The sequence below is a fragment of the Bacillus rossius genome, chromosome 2 (genome assembly GCF_032445375.1).
Source record: "Bacillus rossius redtenbacheri isolate Brsri chromosome 2, Brsri_v3, whole genome shotgun sequence".
NCBI lineage: Eukaryota > Metazoa > Arthropoda > Insecta > Phasmatodea > Bacillidae > Bacillus > Bacillus rossius.
The window spans coordinates 115,511,336-115,527,495 of record NC_086331.1 but is presented as its reverse complement, the minus strand read 5'-3'; the positions used below and the strand labels follow the sequence as shown (position 1 = coordinate 115,527,495).

The 16,160-nt window shown below is 35.4% G+C and overlaps 1 protein-coding gene across 5 annotated transcripts in view; it reads left to right on the top strand.

Annotated features, from left to right (window-relative positions):
• The window catches only part of LOC134529650 (afadin), a 178,899-nt gene that overhangs the window by 9,070 nt on the left and 153,669 nt on the right, over positions 1 to 16,160 (top strand). For all 5 annotated transcript variants that reach the window (XM_063363968.1, XM_063363971.1, XM_063363970.1 and 2 more), the window contains exons 2-3: positions 4,838 to 4,954; positions 14,766 to 14,958. In XM_063363968.1, coding sequence (XP_063220038.1) covers positions 4,838 to 4,954; positions 14,766 to 14,958 — 310 coding nt within the window. The remainder of the gene's footprint in view (positions 1 to 4,837; positions 4,955 to 14,765; positions 14,959 to 16,160) is intronic.

The following is a 16,160-nucleotide window of genomic DNA, read 5'->3' as shown; positions in this document are numbered from 1 at the left end:
TTGGACTCCTAGTAACTGGTCAGTTTAGTCTTTATCTTGAAGCACTGTAATGTGGTCTCGACCGAAGCAGTAGGAATCAACGGGTTTGAACAGACTCCCTGAATCTGACATAAATAAAGTCAGATGTCCTTAATTCTTTAATACTAGTAAAGATATATCTATGGTATGGTAGGTAATAATCTTCTGGTCACTCTTGCAGGGCTCAGAGGATTCGGAAACCCTCACATACAGGAACGACATCTTCGCTCCTTCAGTGGCGGACCTCTTTTCTTTATTTCCTTCTAAAATTAGCTTTTATCGTTCAGTTTGTTGTGACAACCTAGGAACAAGGCTGCTAAGAGAACTAACTGACTGAAGACTGAATTCATAACAACTTGGAGGAATGAAACCATTAAATAAACTTTGCTTGGTGCATGAAAATAATAAAATGGAATATTCAACCAAAGAAATATGTAGATGAGACTCCAACAAAGATTAAAATATAACCAAATTAATGACTAGCTGCAATGAGATATGGTTTTACCAGGTTGCTCTAGTTCACTTACATACTTACTTACATGATCAAATCAAAATGTGGATTATTTAAAAATAATAATTATGATGATAAAATATGAGAACAATTACTGTAAACATGCTCAATGTTTACAAGAGGTAAACTAAGAAAATATTTTCAAATATTTTTCCATTTTAATTCAATGAGAACTGATTTAGAATAGAACATATTGATTTTGTTTGATAGGGTATTACATCACATTTTTATGCCCAAAGGATTAAAGGGATGGGGGATCTATGATTACACGAATGTCAAAGGGATTGCTCCCCCTTTTATTTGTTAACCCAGCCCTCTTAGCCGTGTGGCCCTGTCGGCCTGGGGCATGGATACGGGCGTGGATACGGATACGCCGTATACGCGTAACAGGAGAGGTGTTAGAGATTAAGCTATGCCCAGAGGCTGAGGCTACCCATACCAGTATAGACACCACCGTCACCCCTTGCCTCACTCAGCTAACCAGACTAGTGCTTGCATCCCAAGCTCTAAAGACGAATTCAGCATTGCGAGCGCCTACCCCATTCTCCCATATCTCACTGGGACCCCTCAATCACCCAGTGAACCCGTGGTCCGGTGGAGGCCTATCCAACCTCTACTAGCTGTCCAGGCTAGCAACCAGAGCTGTGTCGTCACAACGTCGACCCCACATCAGGCTAGAGAACCCTTGGAGTCTGCTCCAAGCAATCGGAGCCACCACTACCAAGTACGTGGCCTACCCAACAAGAATCCATGGTCTTAGAGGAAACCTCAACGGCACACCATTCAAACCTGATGAATCCTTCCCGTACTACTACCAACTTGGCGTCGACTCGGCAGACCGTTCGCCAGCAGCTAACCGACGGCCACTCTTCAGAGTTACTCCACTGGATGTCCTCGTCTCCTTGGACTACCCTCCGACCTGCTGTACCTCGGCCTGGCCGATTTACAGCCGATTAAGGCCCGGACGTGCCTGAACTCATCCGGCGGCAATCGCAGGAAGCCCTGGCTAGAAATGATAACCACAGTGCGTATGCTGGAGGGCCTTGGGGTTGCCTCGGTACCCCCCCTCCCCCGACCACTGAACCAGGGGAACGTATCACACCTAGTTGAGCAGTTTACAGCTCTTTTTTAAGCCCGGGTGCACCCGAACACCGCAGCGCCATACTCGGTCCTTCCATTACCATAGGCCTGATCCATTCACTATGGGGCCCTTTGGGGCCGATGCACCGGGGCTCGGCAGTCGAACCCCCTAGTAAGGTTTCAATCGCATCTGCTGTTGCCCGCAGATTCAGCCAATCCACCATTTCTGGTCCCATACATGCAATTGAGGATGCACTGAGGCAGGGTTATGCCCGGCATTGTCCTCTTCAGTTAAGGCGATGCTATGACCAGAGGTTGAGGCTACCCATCCCAACATAGTCACCACGATTCGCTCCCAACAGCGGTGTCCACGTGGAGGCAGAGGATTGCCACTTGGTGTGGAGAGGCTATATATTCGCATCCTTGCACCCATTCCGTGAACCTGTTGGATCATGTCTCGGATACTAGAGCCGGCAACAGCTCCAACACCTCAGGGGACTATCACCTTCCCCGCAGGTTCAGGTCCACTCCCGCTTACAGTTGGATCCCAACCACTTGGCACCACTTTTGTGCACAAAAATTGGAGTCATGCCAGGTTATTGTGGTCAAACCTACAATTCTTGCCACATAAGAGTGAAACTTTAGTGATCATTGCTACTGGGGACTTTTTAACGTGTTGACATTTTGTGTAACTATGCACAAATGTAAACATTTTAGCTTTCAGTTGTTTGGAGATTTTTTTAATCATGGCCTAAATGTGTACTGTTGGACAAAAAACTCTCTTAAGGGCGCCGACTACTTGCGACAAGAAGAGTCGCGTGTAGCTTTAGAAATACAGCTGCTATAAAAAACTAATTAATACTTTGTTAGGCGGTTAAGATATATAAAGCATATAAGAACTAGTAAACAGCCTATAGCTGTGTCAGTTTCTATATTGATTTTTAAAGTGTATTTTGTAATGAATGTATATAGCGAAAGGTTTTTAAGCAAAAATTTGATTATTCAAGAACTGATAGTATTATAGAGCTATATATATAAAGATAAAACCTTTTATATTTGTTCCTTCCAATAAATTGATGATTACGGAGCTGAGGCAATGGAGGGGAAGTAGATTCATAGGGGAGGTGATAGTTGCAGCTGTGATGCACACATAGTATCAATGTGATTTCTCGTGTTCAGCTCTGTGCATTATCTCTATGGCCTCAATCAAATGCAATCAAATTTGCCACTCGCTTTGCTCCAGCAAGTAAAGTTAAAGACCTTCTATTATCACTACTGATTTGTAATCACTGTGTTTTGATTTATAATTGAAGGCCCGATAAACAGTGGAAGTACATTATTAACAGTATTATTATTGATTAGTTAGATTTTAAATAAGAGCAACAAAAAAAACTAAGAAATGATGCCGAAATAAAAAAAACTTTGTGAGCAAGCATAAACAAGGTTTACTTGTTCAGTAAAATCAACATTCACTGAGTTATTGACATACCCTAAATGTGCATGGTTTTTCTCTGATTAACCTGAAATAACTCAGGCATATAGCACTTGTAAGATGTTATCACATCGCCTTTATTTTTTAGCTTTTTAATTGCACAAATTACAAATTATGGTATTCTGTAAGGGTTCATGCATCAGTACACATTTAAAATGTATCAAAAGCAGTACTATGAAGGGTTTTTTTTGGACGGGAAAACTTATTTTATTGGACTTCTCGTCAACAGCAAGGTCATAGGACATGTAAACAAAGAATAACTCGGATCAGGGATATTTGTAAAGGAATTGGCAATAGGTGTGCAATGTGCTGATTAGTATAGTTTGTAATTGTGCATATGATTAGCATTATGCATATGATGATTTGATAATATTTCCTTTAAAAAATGTTAAAAGTGGCTTTTAATAGATATTGTAGGTAGTTTTCTAAGCAAAATTTTATTTTTTAATTTTTGAACTCATCATTAAAATTGCCAGAATTTTTTTCTCATCAACCCTGAGAATGAAATTGTATTATTAGTTCTATTATTATATTGCAAGGAAACACCAGATGTTCTGGTGTCTTGAGATGCTACTTCACTGTTTTTCATTGTAGACCTATGCTATATATTTTGCATTTGTTAATGTTTGTAATGCTTTGTATTGTATGTATTGAAGAAAGCATTCTATTAAAACTTTATTTGTTTTGAATATGGTTTAGGCTGACATTAAATTATACTTTATTATTACTAAAATGATCAGTATATATATAGAAATGAATGTTAGTTATATCATTGTATGTAACCTAGAATTATGTTTTTGCAAGAAAATACATTTTCGTATCATGCACCCTCTATCTGGTAAACCATGTGTTTGAACAATCAGATCCATTGAGCTGTAAAAGAAAAAAATACAGTTTGAAGGCAGTTTTTTTATGTTATGCATATTAACATATTGTTTAGGATTATAAGAAAAGGAGGGGGGAAAACTATTTTTTTTAGCATTCAACTTTAAAATTTAGATTGATGTGTGAAATTTTACTGGTGAAATAAGTAAATTAATTGCATTAATACAAACTGCAAAATATTTCGTATTGTTTTAAATTGACTTTATGTAGTTTTATTAGTTTTAGTTTAGTTTATTACTTCCATTATATCCTGTGTATAAAAATTTGCACAAAGATTTTGGGACAAGTCTTATTATACAAAATGCATTAATACAATGAAAACAAATTAAATAAGCAAATAAACAATATTTTCCTTTTTATGGAGCTGCCACTGTCTTGCAGGAAGTGTACCTGGTCATAAATCTAAATATGTATGTATGTATGTATGTATGTGGGTATGTATAGTAAGACACCGGACTCACAATTAGAGAACCTGGGTTCAAATCCTGGCCCGGCCATCCTGATTTTAGTTTTCCAAAATCACTCCAGGCAAATACTAGGATGGTTCATTGCAATGGGGTGTGGCCCTGTTCTGTGAAGGTGTGTATATAAACTCTAATGACCTGACTTACAACAAGTTACCTAGTAAAAAAAAAATTGCTTCTAATACAAACATGAATAATGTTGCTCCCCATGCTGCTTCCTTCTAGAATAACTTATAACTACATTAGAACTTGAGGTTTCTGGGAGTGATTTAATTACTTTCTCCTTGTCTTAGCGAGGAGGAGGATTGGCACTGTGAAGCATTTACTTGACTGACTTCTGATGGCCTGCACTGTGATTTGTATAATAATATTAGCATGTGGTTTCAGATGAACTCTGTGGAAGTCACGGCCCGAAAACAACAAGAAAGAGAAACATTGCGCAACGTGATTGCGCAATGGAATGCCAATCGCCTGGATTTGTTTGAGCTATCCGAACCAAATGAGGTAGGTTCTGTGCTGTTTCTTTCTTGTTTTACTTGTAAAAACCTTTTTCATTGATTATGTGTTTATTATTAAAAGAATAGCAAAATATTGGATATTGGATGTCATTTTGTAATAATCGGCTCAAAGCCACTTAGCCTAAGTTGTGCCTCTTTTATGTGACGCTCATAAATTCCATAGTTGGCCAATATCATGAATACAGTACATATGCACCGAAGTTGAATGTACACTATAAATAGTAGGTACTGCACAGAAAAATAGTGCATTCATAAGAAAGCAATTCCTATGCACAGCCAATCATCAAAATCTACTTCAGTGTGTCACCATTGTTTTGTTTACATTCTGAACCATAGATGATTGAAACATTAATTTTAAAGATGAAAAAAAGAAAATAGTTTTGGAAATATAAATTTTTTTGTAGTAGGTAAGTGTCCCCAAGTGGTTAGAAACACAATTTAATAATATAAATACCTAAGAATGTGTAAACATTTAAAATGGAACATTTATGTGGCATGTGCCACTTTTTTGGTACACAGTTGATTTCTTTTTTTGCATTTTAATTATTGCATGTTATTTTTCAAGTTACCTTGTATTATGGTTTTTGATGCTGTTTGATTTCATTTGTGTTATATTTTTATTTAGTTTTGACATTTGGTTTATAATCCTGGTAAATTTTGTTGTATGTTTTGCTAAGGTTGGCTACGTGATTGTGAAAAAGTAAATGAACATTCTATAGACATTGAGAAGCTAATTTATAATTTTAGTTTATTTTAAGTATTTTTATTGTGTTGGTTTTAGGTATTTTTATTATTTATTTTAATGGGCAGCATAAAACATACTTTATATGTCTGATAATACGTTGGTGTTTGGTTGAAGAGTGCAATCCAGTGACTACTTTCTGCCACGTACAAATACAGTGCTGTGTGGCGGCCGAGCCGTGAGTCGCGAGAGTCGTGTGTCGCCGGGCGGACGGAACTTTGCGTGCAATGTGACACGTTTTACCCGGCCCACGGATGTGCTGTTTGATTTTTACTGGGCGTGTAAGAGCTGAGCATGGCTTTTGAAGTGTTCGAAAGTGCTGTATGTGAGAATTTAAAGAAATTTTGGGGATGCACGAGACATGTGATGATCAGGCGCGCTGTAAAAATAAGCAGCAATTTGGTGTTTTGCAATTTGGTTGTCATTCTGGATCTGTGTGTCGTCAAGTGTCAGCTGTGGACTTCAGCCACAAGATACCTCCTTTTGTGTGCAAGGCAAGGCTGTGTCTGGTATGCTTTTCAATAAAGTTGCGAGAGACAATTTTACGAGGTACTGTATAGATCATCTGCGCACTGCCCAGTGCATCATCAAGTAAGTCACCCGCCCACTCCTGATAAAACATTTAGCACAACGTTAAACAGGTTGCCCAGAAGGATGTATAAGAACAATCTGAAAAATACTTAAATAAAAAAGGACTATTATCGTTCTATTTTGTAACTTTTAGGTAATATTTAATCGTTGTAATTTTTTTAATATGTAGCTCACTAATATGTATTTATATGAGTTAAGTAATTGTACATGGCATATTTAATGATAAATGTAATAGTATTGAAATATTTTATATTTAATATTTTTCTTTTAAAACATTTATATCTTTTTAATCATGGTAAACTGCATAATTTGTATACAAGATGCAGGCAAATACACTTCATGAAGTATATAGGCATTGTACTGAGTACGATCATATTAAGGCTTATTAGGCCCTCGGCTACGAGAATAAATTTCCGATGATAACACATCTGTTGGTCGTTTTCAGAAACATAGGGCAAGAATGAGAAAAAAGTTCAACTGTTGTCCGTAGGATAGCGCCATGTCAGGTCATTTTCTGCTGCCTCCGTCGAACCTTTCCTCCTCCCCATCCCCCACCCCTCCCGGGTCTTTTCTTTATCTTTGACACCAAACACTCGTGTTGACACCCGATTCACAGAAATGACGCTCAGCTCGTCCCATCCCTGGTTGTTGCCAAACTGCAGACGGAGCGATAGAGTTGGAGTGCAGTCTGCAGCATTTTCGGTTCTGTCAAAATGCCAAAGTGGCGCAAATTTATTTATTAATTTATTTATTTATCGTCTTTATTGGTGGCGAAGTTAAGGTGGTACGCCTTTTCTTACACTTAACTACTTTTCTGCAATTACATCAAATAGAGGAATATTAAAAATTAAGCATTATATAAGCATATGTTGACTAAATATTAAGAACACAAATTAAAATTTTATCTTAATGTTCAAATATTAGCTATTACAAAAGATTCAACCATAACTAATTTAAAGTAATTAAAAATTAAGCATAGACATACATAAAAAGGAAAGTGATTAAATATACAGCAAATAGTATTTTTAAAAAAATAGGTGCTACTACATTAAAACCAGTCACTCGCACATTCACACGCAGATTCAAGCAATAGGGTAGCGGCGAAGTGGTCATGGTAAGCAGTTGTTACAAAGATGTTTTTTCTGCCTGTACTTAAAGGAAGCTAGATTTTTTGTTTACCTCGTCGCTTGGTCTAGACAACCAATTTTTTTTTATCAAGAAACTGAATAACGGTGTTAAAAGTAAGAAATCGTTGGCAAATTTGGTACAGACATCAAGAGTGGAGAAACACAGGTGAGTTAAAGCAACACCTATTATTAAAAACAGTTAGACAAATGGGTAAAGGTCTCAGGAACATTGTATTTAAATGTTTCTTAATGCCTAACGAAAAAGACACATTTCCGTAGAACAATCGCATAGCCAAAAAAAAAAAATTGGTTGTCTGTAAAGTCGGTTTACGGACGATAGTTTAACGTGACAACGTCATAACAAAATATTGATGAAATGATTGCATACTTTTATAAATAAAATTGAAACCTTTTTATTGAATTATCACTATTTTGTATGGATACAAAGGAGTGAAATGAAATCTACAATTTAATTGATAGATTTACTTTTATTTGCACTCATTAAATCAAATATGTTTATTACTTTAACAAAGAGATTATTTTAACTATAACTTTTATACATGTTTGCTATTTAACTTCTTCCAATCTGTGTTATTCTGTTAAGGATAGGACGATGATAGGAAAAGTAAAAGTAGGAAACGAATGGGAGTGTTTCAAGTTTAATCTGCCTCGAAAAAGTTAAATGGATGATTGTTCCTATCGAGTGGAAGAGAGATAGATGCGGCGCAAGCGTACAATAAGCGTAACGTGACACAGCGAAACGGGACAATGTGCGTTACGGGCCTTTTTTTCGTGCGTGCAGCCGGCGTTCATCGATTTATTAGACGTCACGTCAAAATAATTTATTCACGACTAATTAGTAGGGCCATGAAGTTCGCGAAAAAATTCTAATGCCCATTAGACCGCAAGAAGGTATGCCCACGCCAACGGTTTCCTCCTTGTGACTGTTGGCCGCCTGCAAGAGAAGACAGCCCTATTTCACCGTGCCGTTCAGAACACGTTTTCTCCCGCGCTGGATGGCTGTGATTCATGTACTAATAGTAAGCATGTGCTTGAACGAAACTGAACCAGTCACGAAACATAGACAATACTAGTGTTTTAACTCTCAGCTAGTCTCAAAATCTTTTCGCAGAAAATGCATGCACTTATTAATAAGGAAGTGATGAAGATAAACTTAGTATTTCTGCACTATTAAAATATAATTAATGATTGCTATTTTTAGATTAAAAAAAGATACCTGATATCATCATAAGGCTGATGATATAATAAGTTGCGAACCAGCATTCGAAATTTTACGTTATTAACGTAAGAATAAATCGTCCGTCCAGGTATGGCCATTTTGTTAATGCTTTGTCACTAACACTAGCCTATACCACAGAATAAACAATTGGTAACAGAAGCGACAAGATGTGGCTTTATCCTTGGTTTGTGCGTACCAACACTCTGATTGGCCAGTTGCTCTCGGGGCGTACACGAATGTAAATAAACAATGTTTTCCTATTGAAAGTAAGGGGTTTATGATTTAATGAATAGTTAGTGTGGTAGTAAATACAATAATTCGTCTAATTTCACAAATATGTTTGAATTCATAGTATTTAGAGTATCCATGCATGATTCCAATCAACATTATTCTTTTGTATTGGAATAAATAAGCTAGTTCTAGCCTTGTGTTCCGTGATTCAGGGAATTGTACAGTAGGTACCGAACAAATTTATTTCAGAAAAAATGTATAATTTTTGGTGAAACTTGTCCACATGTTTTTAAATAATGATTGAAAGCCAGTAGGTGTCTTCTTGTCCGTCATCTCGTTTGCTGGAAAGAATGCATGATATTTGTGTAACTCTCTGTGCTTGCTGCCATGCAACGTGTCTCGATGCTTTTTTTTTTGCCTCAATGCACCTAAGACTACAGCAATCAAAATGTAGTGTGATTTTTGTCTATAATTTAATATGCCATTTATATTACAAATGCCACACTTTACATACGTGTGATTTATTTTCCTGTAGGCCTAATGTAATATTGTTGAGAGTGAATTCCTTTAAGTCTTTGCTTTTAATTGGCCCCTACGTTATGTAGTTAACACGTAGCAAACATGTATTTACATACTTATAATATAATAAACTTTGTAAATGCACATCATGTCTATTTTTAATGTTGGCCTAAATAGCTAGCTATGTTTTTTGGCTTGTTAACTAAGTGGAATCTCATAACACAAATTATTTTAACATTTAAGTTTACTTAACCATTTTCTTATTGACACTAACTGAAGAAACTTTCATGTCTGTAAATTTTAGCTCTTAATGGGAGGACAACATATCAGTATGTCATTTTGTTTTGCTTATTTTGTCCATCTTGTCAGATCTTCTGTGTGTACACATTTGTACAAAGATATTAGACGTAAATACAAAACAAAAAAACCTTGCATAATGTTAATCAGTGTACGCAAATGTGAAGCCTACATAATTTCCTGTCAATTACTATAAATAATGCAGTAGAAATATATACCAGTAATTAATTGTTTGTAATCGTGCCTAGCCACAAATACACCATTTCATGATATGTTCAGTACAAGGTTTGCTGGAAGCTTCCAAGTGACCTGTTCTAGTAATCTACCATGCAGGCAGTTGGAAAGTTTATCTAGAGTAGGCTAACCTGTCACACAAATCTTGTTACTACACTTAAAATACAAGAGTAAATGTATTTGTAGAATTGAACACTTTTGAGAACTTTACAGCACTTCATTATCTCAATAATAATAATAATATTGGAAAAAAATTATATAATGCAAGATTTAAATACACAGTATAGGGTATATAAATTTGAGTGAAAATATAAGGAAGTTAGTTCCTTGTGGAAATATACACAACACTTTGTGCCTTAAGGAAGTTATGCGCTTTTGAAACTCAAATTTTAAAATTTCCGTGTATTACCATACACACAGATTTAGAAAATTCGAAACATTGCTTTATATTGTTGGGATATTCTGATTCACAGCAAATAGTAAGTACGTAAGTATTTATTTCCTCTTATGTTTTACAACTGTCATTACAATTCCTTAAAATAAACGGGGAAAAATTGCAAAACATTTCACGAACTCCACATTAACTTACGTCATGTATACCCTTGAATATAAATAATAGCACGCACAAATAAAACAAACTCAAAAATAGATCATCGCAAGTACACACTTAAATCATTTACAATGCCTGAATTCACTCGCAATCACTAACTAATACAGTACTTAATTCAAATCCGACTAAACTGCTATCCCGGCATTGGCAAAACGCGCCCCGAAAAGATGGCGACCAAAAAGTAAACAAACATTGAGCGAGTTCGGGTGTAAACCCACTCTGTCGCTTCTGTTACCAATTGTTTATTCTGTGCCTATACCGAGGCCACGTAACATATTAACATTTGCGAGCGATATTTTGAATGCATTGACATTACGTTAATAAACTTTAACCCGCTGCTCTTAAATATTATTTTGAATAATTTCATTAGCGTCTTTGAAGTGTTAAATGGCACAATCATACGAACATTCAAATACACAACTGACTTACAGGTATTAAGACTATATAGATCTCAAGTTCTACCGGACAGTTGATTTAATTTATGAGCTAGCAAACATTCGAAACGTAAATTTATTTGTACATTTGTAACGGTGTGCTCATCGTATCTCGCCAAGATAGATAGGAAAAACCTGAATGTTATTTCTGTTAAACGTAAATACTGAATTTAGGAATACATGGTATTTATTTATTTGTGTTTAATTAATATATTAGTTTTAAAATAATTTTATTATTTTGTATTCCTATTTATGATTCTACCAAAAGTAAATGTCAGCTATTCATGGGTTGTGTATATCATGACAAATATTTATTTTTTTCACTAATTGATATTTTATCTTTTTACAACTAATGTGCATAGTGCAGTGCACTAGACACCACAACCAGTGAGGGGTATTGTGTTAACAGTGTAACAAAATAAGTAATAAGATAATAAAAAATTTGTAAAGTGTGTGTGGATGTATTATCATATTAAGATAAATGTAGGGCTAATGAATTTTGTGTTTAATGTTCTACAAGTTATGTTTGTATAATGTAGTTTTTGTTACAGTATTAAGAAATTATAAAAAAAAGTTTCGTTCTACGAGTTTAGTGTTTTGAAATTTCGTTTGTGCCACTTCAATGCATCAATTATTTCTGGTAGTATAGTAATTATGATGAATCGTTTATATGCATTGAAGTGTTAAAATTACAATCATGCTGCTAAATTATTAATGTTTTATCCAAACTAGCGTGTACTAATTTCAAATTAAATTTTGTGAAATTCCCTTGTAATAATTAGACTGTGTGTTGCTTGGGTCATACTTCCAATAAATAACTTTTCCGTGGAGAATACAAAATTTTATGCTAGGTTATTTCATTGTTTCGCTATTGCTTTGCTGGATCATTTTTAACCAACGTTCAAAACTTGTTTTCATGGCAATACAAACGTAAAAACATATAGTATTTCTCATGCTATTCGTTTATTGCTATGATGGTTTATGTCAACAACTTTGTGTGAAATTGCAAATATTTTCTTCATTTCTAAATGTTACTATCCGATTTCTGCTTTCCTGACAATAGGTAAGGAAGTAATTTCTAAATAGTGTAGCTGTGTGCCCACATGAGGGCTGTTTAATATAATTATGTTAATATAAAATATGTAAATATATGTAACTATAAAGAATATTAGTTCAGTTATAACCAGTTATTTTTGTGTTTTGCACGAGTGTTCCTAGAGAATTCCTTTCGTTGTGGTATTTTTAAATGGTTTCAACCAAAAGTTTGCAGTAAATGTTATTGAGTACAATTCAAAACATGTTTTCAATTGAATGATGGGCCGATTCGGGTATTTATTTATATATATACGTATTTTAATTTCTCTTTAATATTTTTTTAAACAAAGGCATTATTAAAATTTTACATTAATGTTACCTAAGCTCAAATCGTTAACGGAAACAATTTTTGACTTGTTTTCTATATTGTCATTAGTATATTACTACATACAACTTGTCAAACGTTTTAACGCACCTTGCACCAAACCCTATGCCTAAGCGTTTTTGAGTTATATTTTTTTCCGCTCACCCAGTTGGTAATATTCCTCAAAAAATTAGCGACGATGTTTCGGTGGCGTGTGACGTAATACGTTAATGGCATAAGCCACGGACTTTCTTAATCTTTGTCCTATTAATTTAGTACTACATATTTTAATATTTGTTCGAATGAAAGTCATTAATAATTTTCTTTTTACACAAATACGTTACATTGACTTCCTTTATGTCCCCAGTTCTCCCCTCTCCCATCACCGTGTTAAACGTTTTTCATAAACAAACCTTAAACGCAATGTATTAAATAAAGAACAAAATTATTTCATGCATTGCCAAAGATAAAATTTACTGCAAATATTTTTTGAATTGAGATATTTAAGATTGTATCTCACTTTGAAAGATGGTGCATAGAATGACTCGAGTCAGTTGAAAATCTACAAAAGGAAAAGGTCCTTTCACAGTGCATCACTATAATTAAACTGCTTAGTACACCTTGTATTGAATGCCTTACACTTGTATAACTAATTCATGTCATTTTGAATGTTATTATATTACCCGAAGTAACTAATAAATCCATTTATTTATCTCCATATCTTGCCTGGACCGCTCATATAACTGGACGCCTGGACGTTTGCCCCATTCGTTCCTCCCCTCCAGACGGCTCATTACAAACAGGTGTAATTAATATCCGAATGGCAAAAACTACTACATATCGCAATATGTTTAAATGAACATTGGCCCCTATATGTGTATTTTTAGAAAATCTTACAATAATAAATCTTAAAAAGGCTGTAAGCAAGTAAAAGGGTCCATAAAATTGTTTAAGCAAAATAAAATGATTTTCTTTTGTATCTTTTTTTTTTGGTTGAGAAACATAAATCGATAACAAATGTAATGACTGATACAAATATTTGCTTGATGTTCATGTTCAATGTGTAAGTTTTCAGGATACCATACATCGTTGACTTCTTAATTAGCGTATTGCGGCCTCTTCACATCACTCATTATGACCTCCCTCAAGATTTATAAAAATTATTGTAGCCACACAACACTCTGTGCCCAATATTGCTCGGAACTGCCACTTGCTTGAGCAGTCTAGCCTTCCTGCCACAAGGACATCTGGCAACGCTGTCCTGGGCCCTACCTACCCCCCCTCCCCCCCCCCCCCCCCCCCGTGCAGAAAGAAGACCCTGTGATCCACCGCCGATAGCATGTCAAACGACACCTCGGCTTCATTCATACAATCTTGGAGAGAGGGGTAGGGGGAAAATACGTGGCGAGTCTAAGCAGTTTGCCTCTTTGCCGCGAGAGCGCTGCACTGTACGGCCTTTGAATATTACATCTGTCTGAAAAATGCAAGCTTTTGTCTTAGCTGCTCCAGAAAGAAAGCTACGCAATTAAACTTCAACATTGTTGAAGATATACATAATTTAAATGTTTAACAATGCTCGTGTGGTAAAAACTTTCTACCTTTTTGATACAAACTCATTTAATTTAGTGTTGAAAGTTATTAGAGCGCCACTTGAAAAAATGTATTTTCATCTGAATTTAAATCTCAATATTTTAAATTTTTGAAGCACAGTTTTAAGAATCTTTTTGCATCAGGGCATTCTTTATACTTTATTGTTTTGTAAAAACAAGTTACTTGAAAAAAATGTTGCACTTGCTTCATGCTGGAGGTTCTGCAAAACATGATAAAATTTTAATTAAATTGTTCAAAATTCATTAATATATTTTTTTTATTTTTTATTTTCTTCACAGGAACTCATATTTGTAACGTAATGAACAATTTCAAGATAGGAAATCTTTATCTGAGCAATTTTAATTTAGGGATCAATACCCCTTAAAAGCACCAACAAGTAAAACATATTTTTTTTCGCTAACACCTGTTACTTGGCCCTCCTTAAAAAAAATTTGGCATTTTTTTCTCTGCTCACAGGCTTGCAAGTAATGAGCAGCTATCATGATAATCGTAGTGTTTAACAACTCACTGTTTTTAGTGATTTAAAGTTGCAATGTTTTGTTTACCATGTGTAAATGTGACTGCTCCTAGCAAGTTGTCGGGACTGTCACTGCCTTCTGTCCTTGCGGGGGACAGTGACAAGTATAGTCACCCTAGATGCCCTCTTCCGCATTAGTGTTCTTTTTATAATGTTTCCAATGTTTTTGGGAAATTTAATGAGGTGTTTTCCAGGAGCTAAGTATGTTATTGTATTATTAATGTTTGATGTGTTTTTTTTTACAGGACTTGGAGTTCCATGGGGTAATGCGATTCTACTTCCAGGACTCAGGTCAGAAGGTGGCAACAAAATGCATCAGGGTAGCTTCAGATGCAACTACACAGGCAGTTATCGAGACTTTAATAGAAAAGTTTCGAGCAGACATGCGTATGCTCTCATTACCTGAGTATGCACTCTATGAGATTCACGAGAATGGAGGTAAGCGTGAGTAAATTATAGGTAGTAGCTTATTCTGGCTGAAAGAATGTTTCCTTGACAGCGTAGCATTAGAGATTTAATAGATCATTAGGTTGTATCTGTGGAAGTATTAGCAGTATCCTCCATCAATTATTTATTTATTTCTGTGAAACTTCTGGACATCTTATATCAACTAGAATCTTTTATGATTTAGTGGGAGTTGGAGATATCTTGTGTGTAGCAGTGTGAGGTGTCATGTTGTGGTGCCCCTTGAAACTCATGTGTGTGTTATCTGATTCCAAGTGAACCAGGTGTTCCTGGACTATTGTGTATGTAAAAATTTTGCTTGAGTAAGTAATAGGAACACATTCCCAAAGTTTAAAGAAAAAATTTCAAAAACACATGAGAATGCATGAATATGTGCACAATTTTTTTTATAAAAATGTCACTTGTTGGCAGCCAAGTATACCATTCATGATCAATTAGTCAACTTTGGTTTCTTAAGTGGTCATCTGTAATACCCTCAAAATTATTGTGTTTATAAAATGTCACATTGATTTATTTTAGTGATGGGATTTTCGATACTTCGATACCTCGATACCTTTGATACTTGACGGTATCGCAAAGTATCGAGTATCGAAACTGTAAGTTCGATACATTTTTTCGATACCGGAATGCTTGTTCATTTGTCTTGAATTAAGTTTTGAGTCGCCATCGTACAAAATACAACTACAGTAGAACCTCGATGATACTTCCCGTTTCATACATTTTCCCGTGTCATACGCCGATTAATTGTGGTCCCGCCGAAAGTACTATATTTACAATGGTTTACTTTCCCGGAACATACACTTATAAAATCATTAATTTCCCGTTTCATACGTTTTTACGAAGCGGAAAAGTCCTAAAATTCACAAATTTTTTGTTAGATATATTCCTCCTGATAAATTACGTTTTAATTAATGCTTTTATTTTGAAAAATGTTCATTGTTTACCTTTGCAAACGTAAGAAAATAACTATATCGCACCATAGATATGAATAGTATCAGGAAAGCTGTGCACTTTGCTAGTAGCATCTATGGCCAGCACCAAGCGAGACTAGTGGCGCAAACTAGCAATGATTATGAAAATGGTGCACGTGCTTTACCAAGGCACGGATCTCATATTTTATCCTTTCATTAATCTTTGAACTGAATATACCCTTTTGTTATTGTTTTCTTACGATC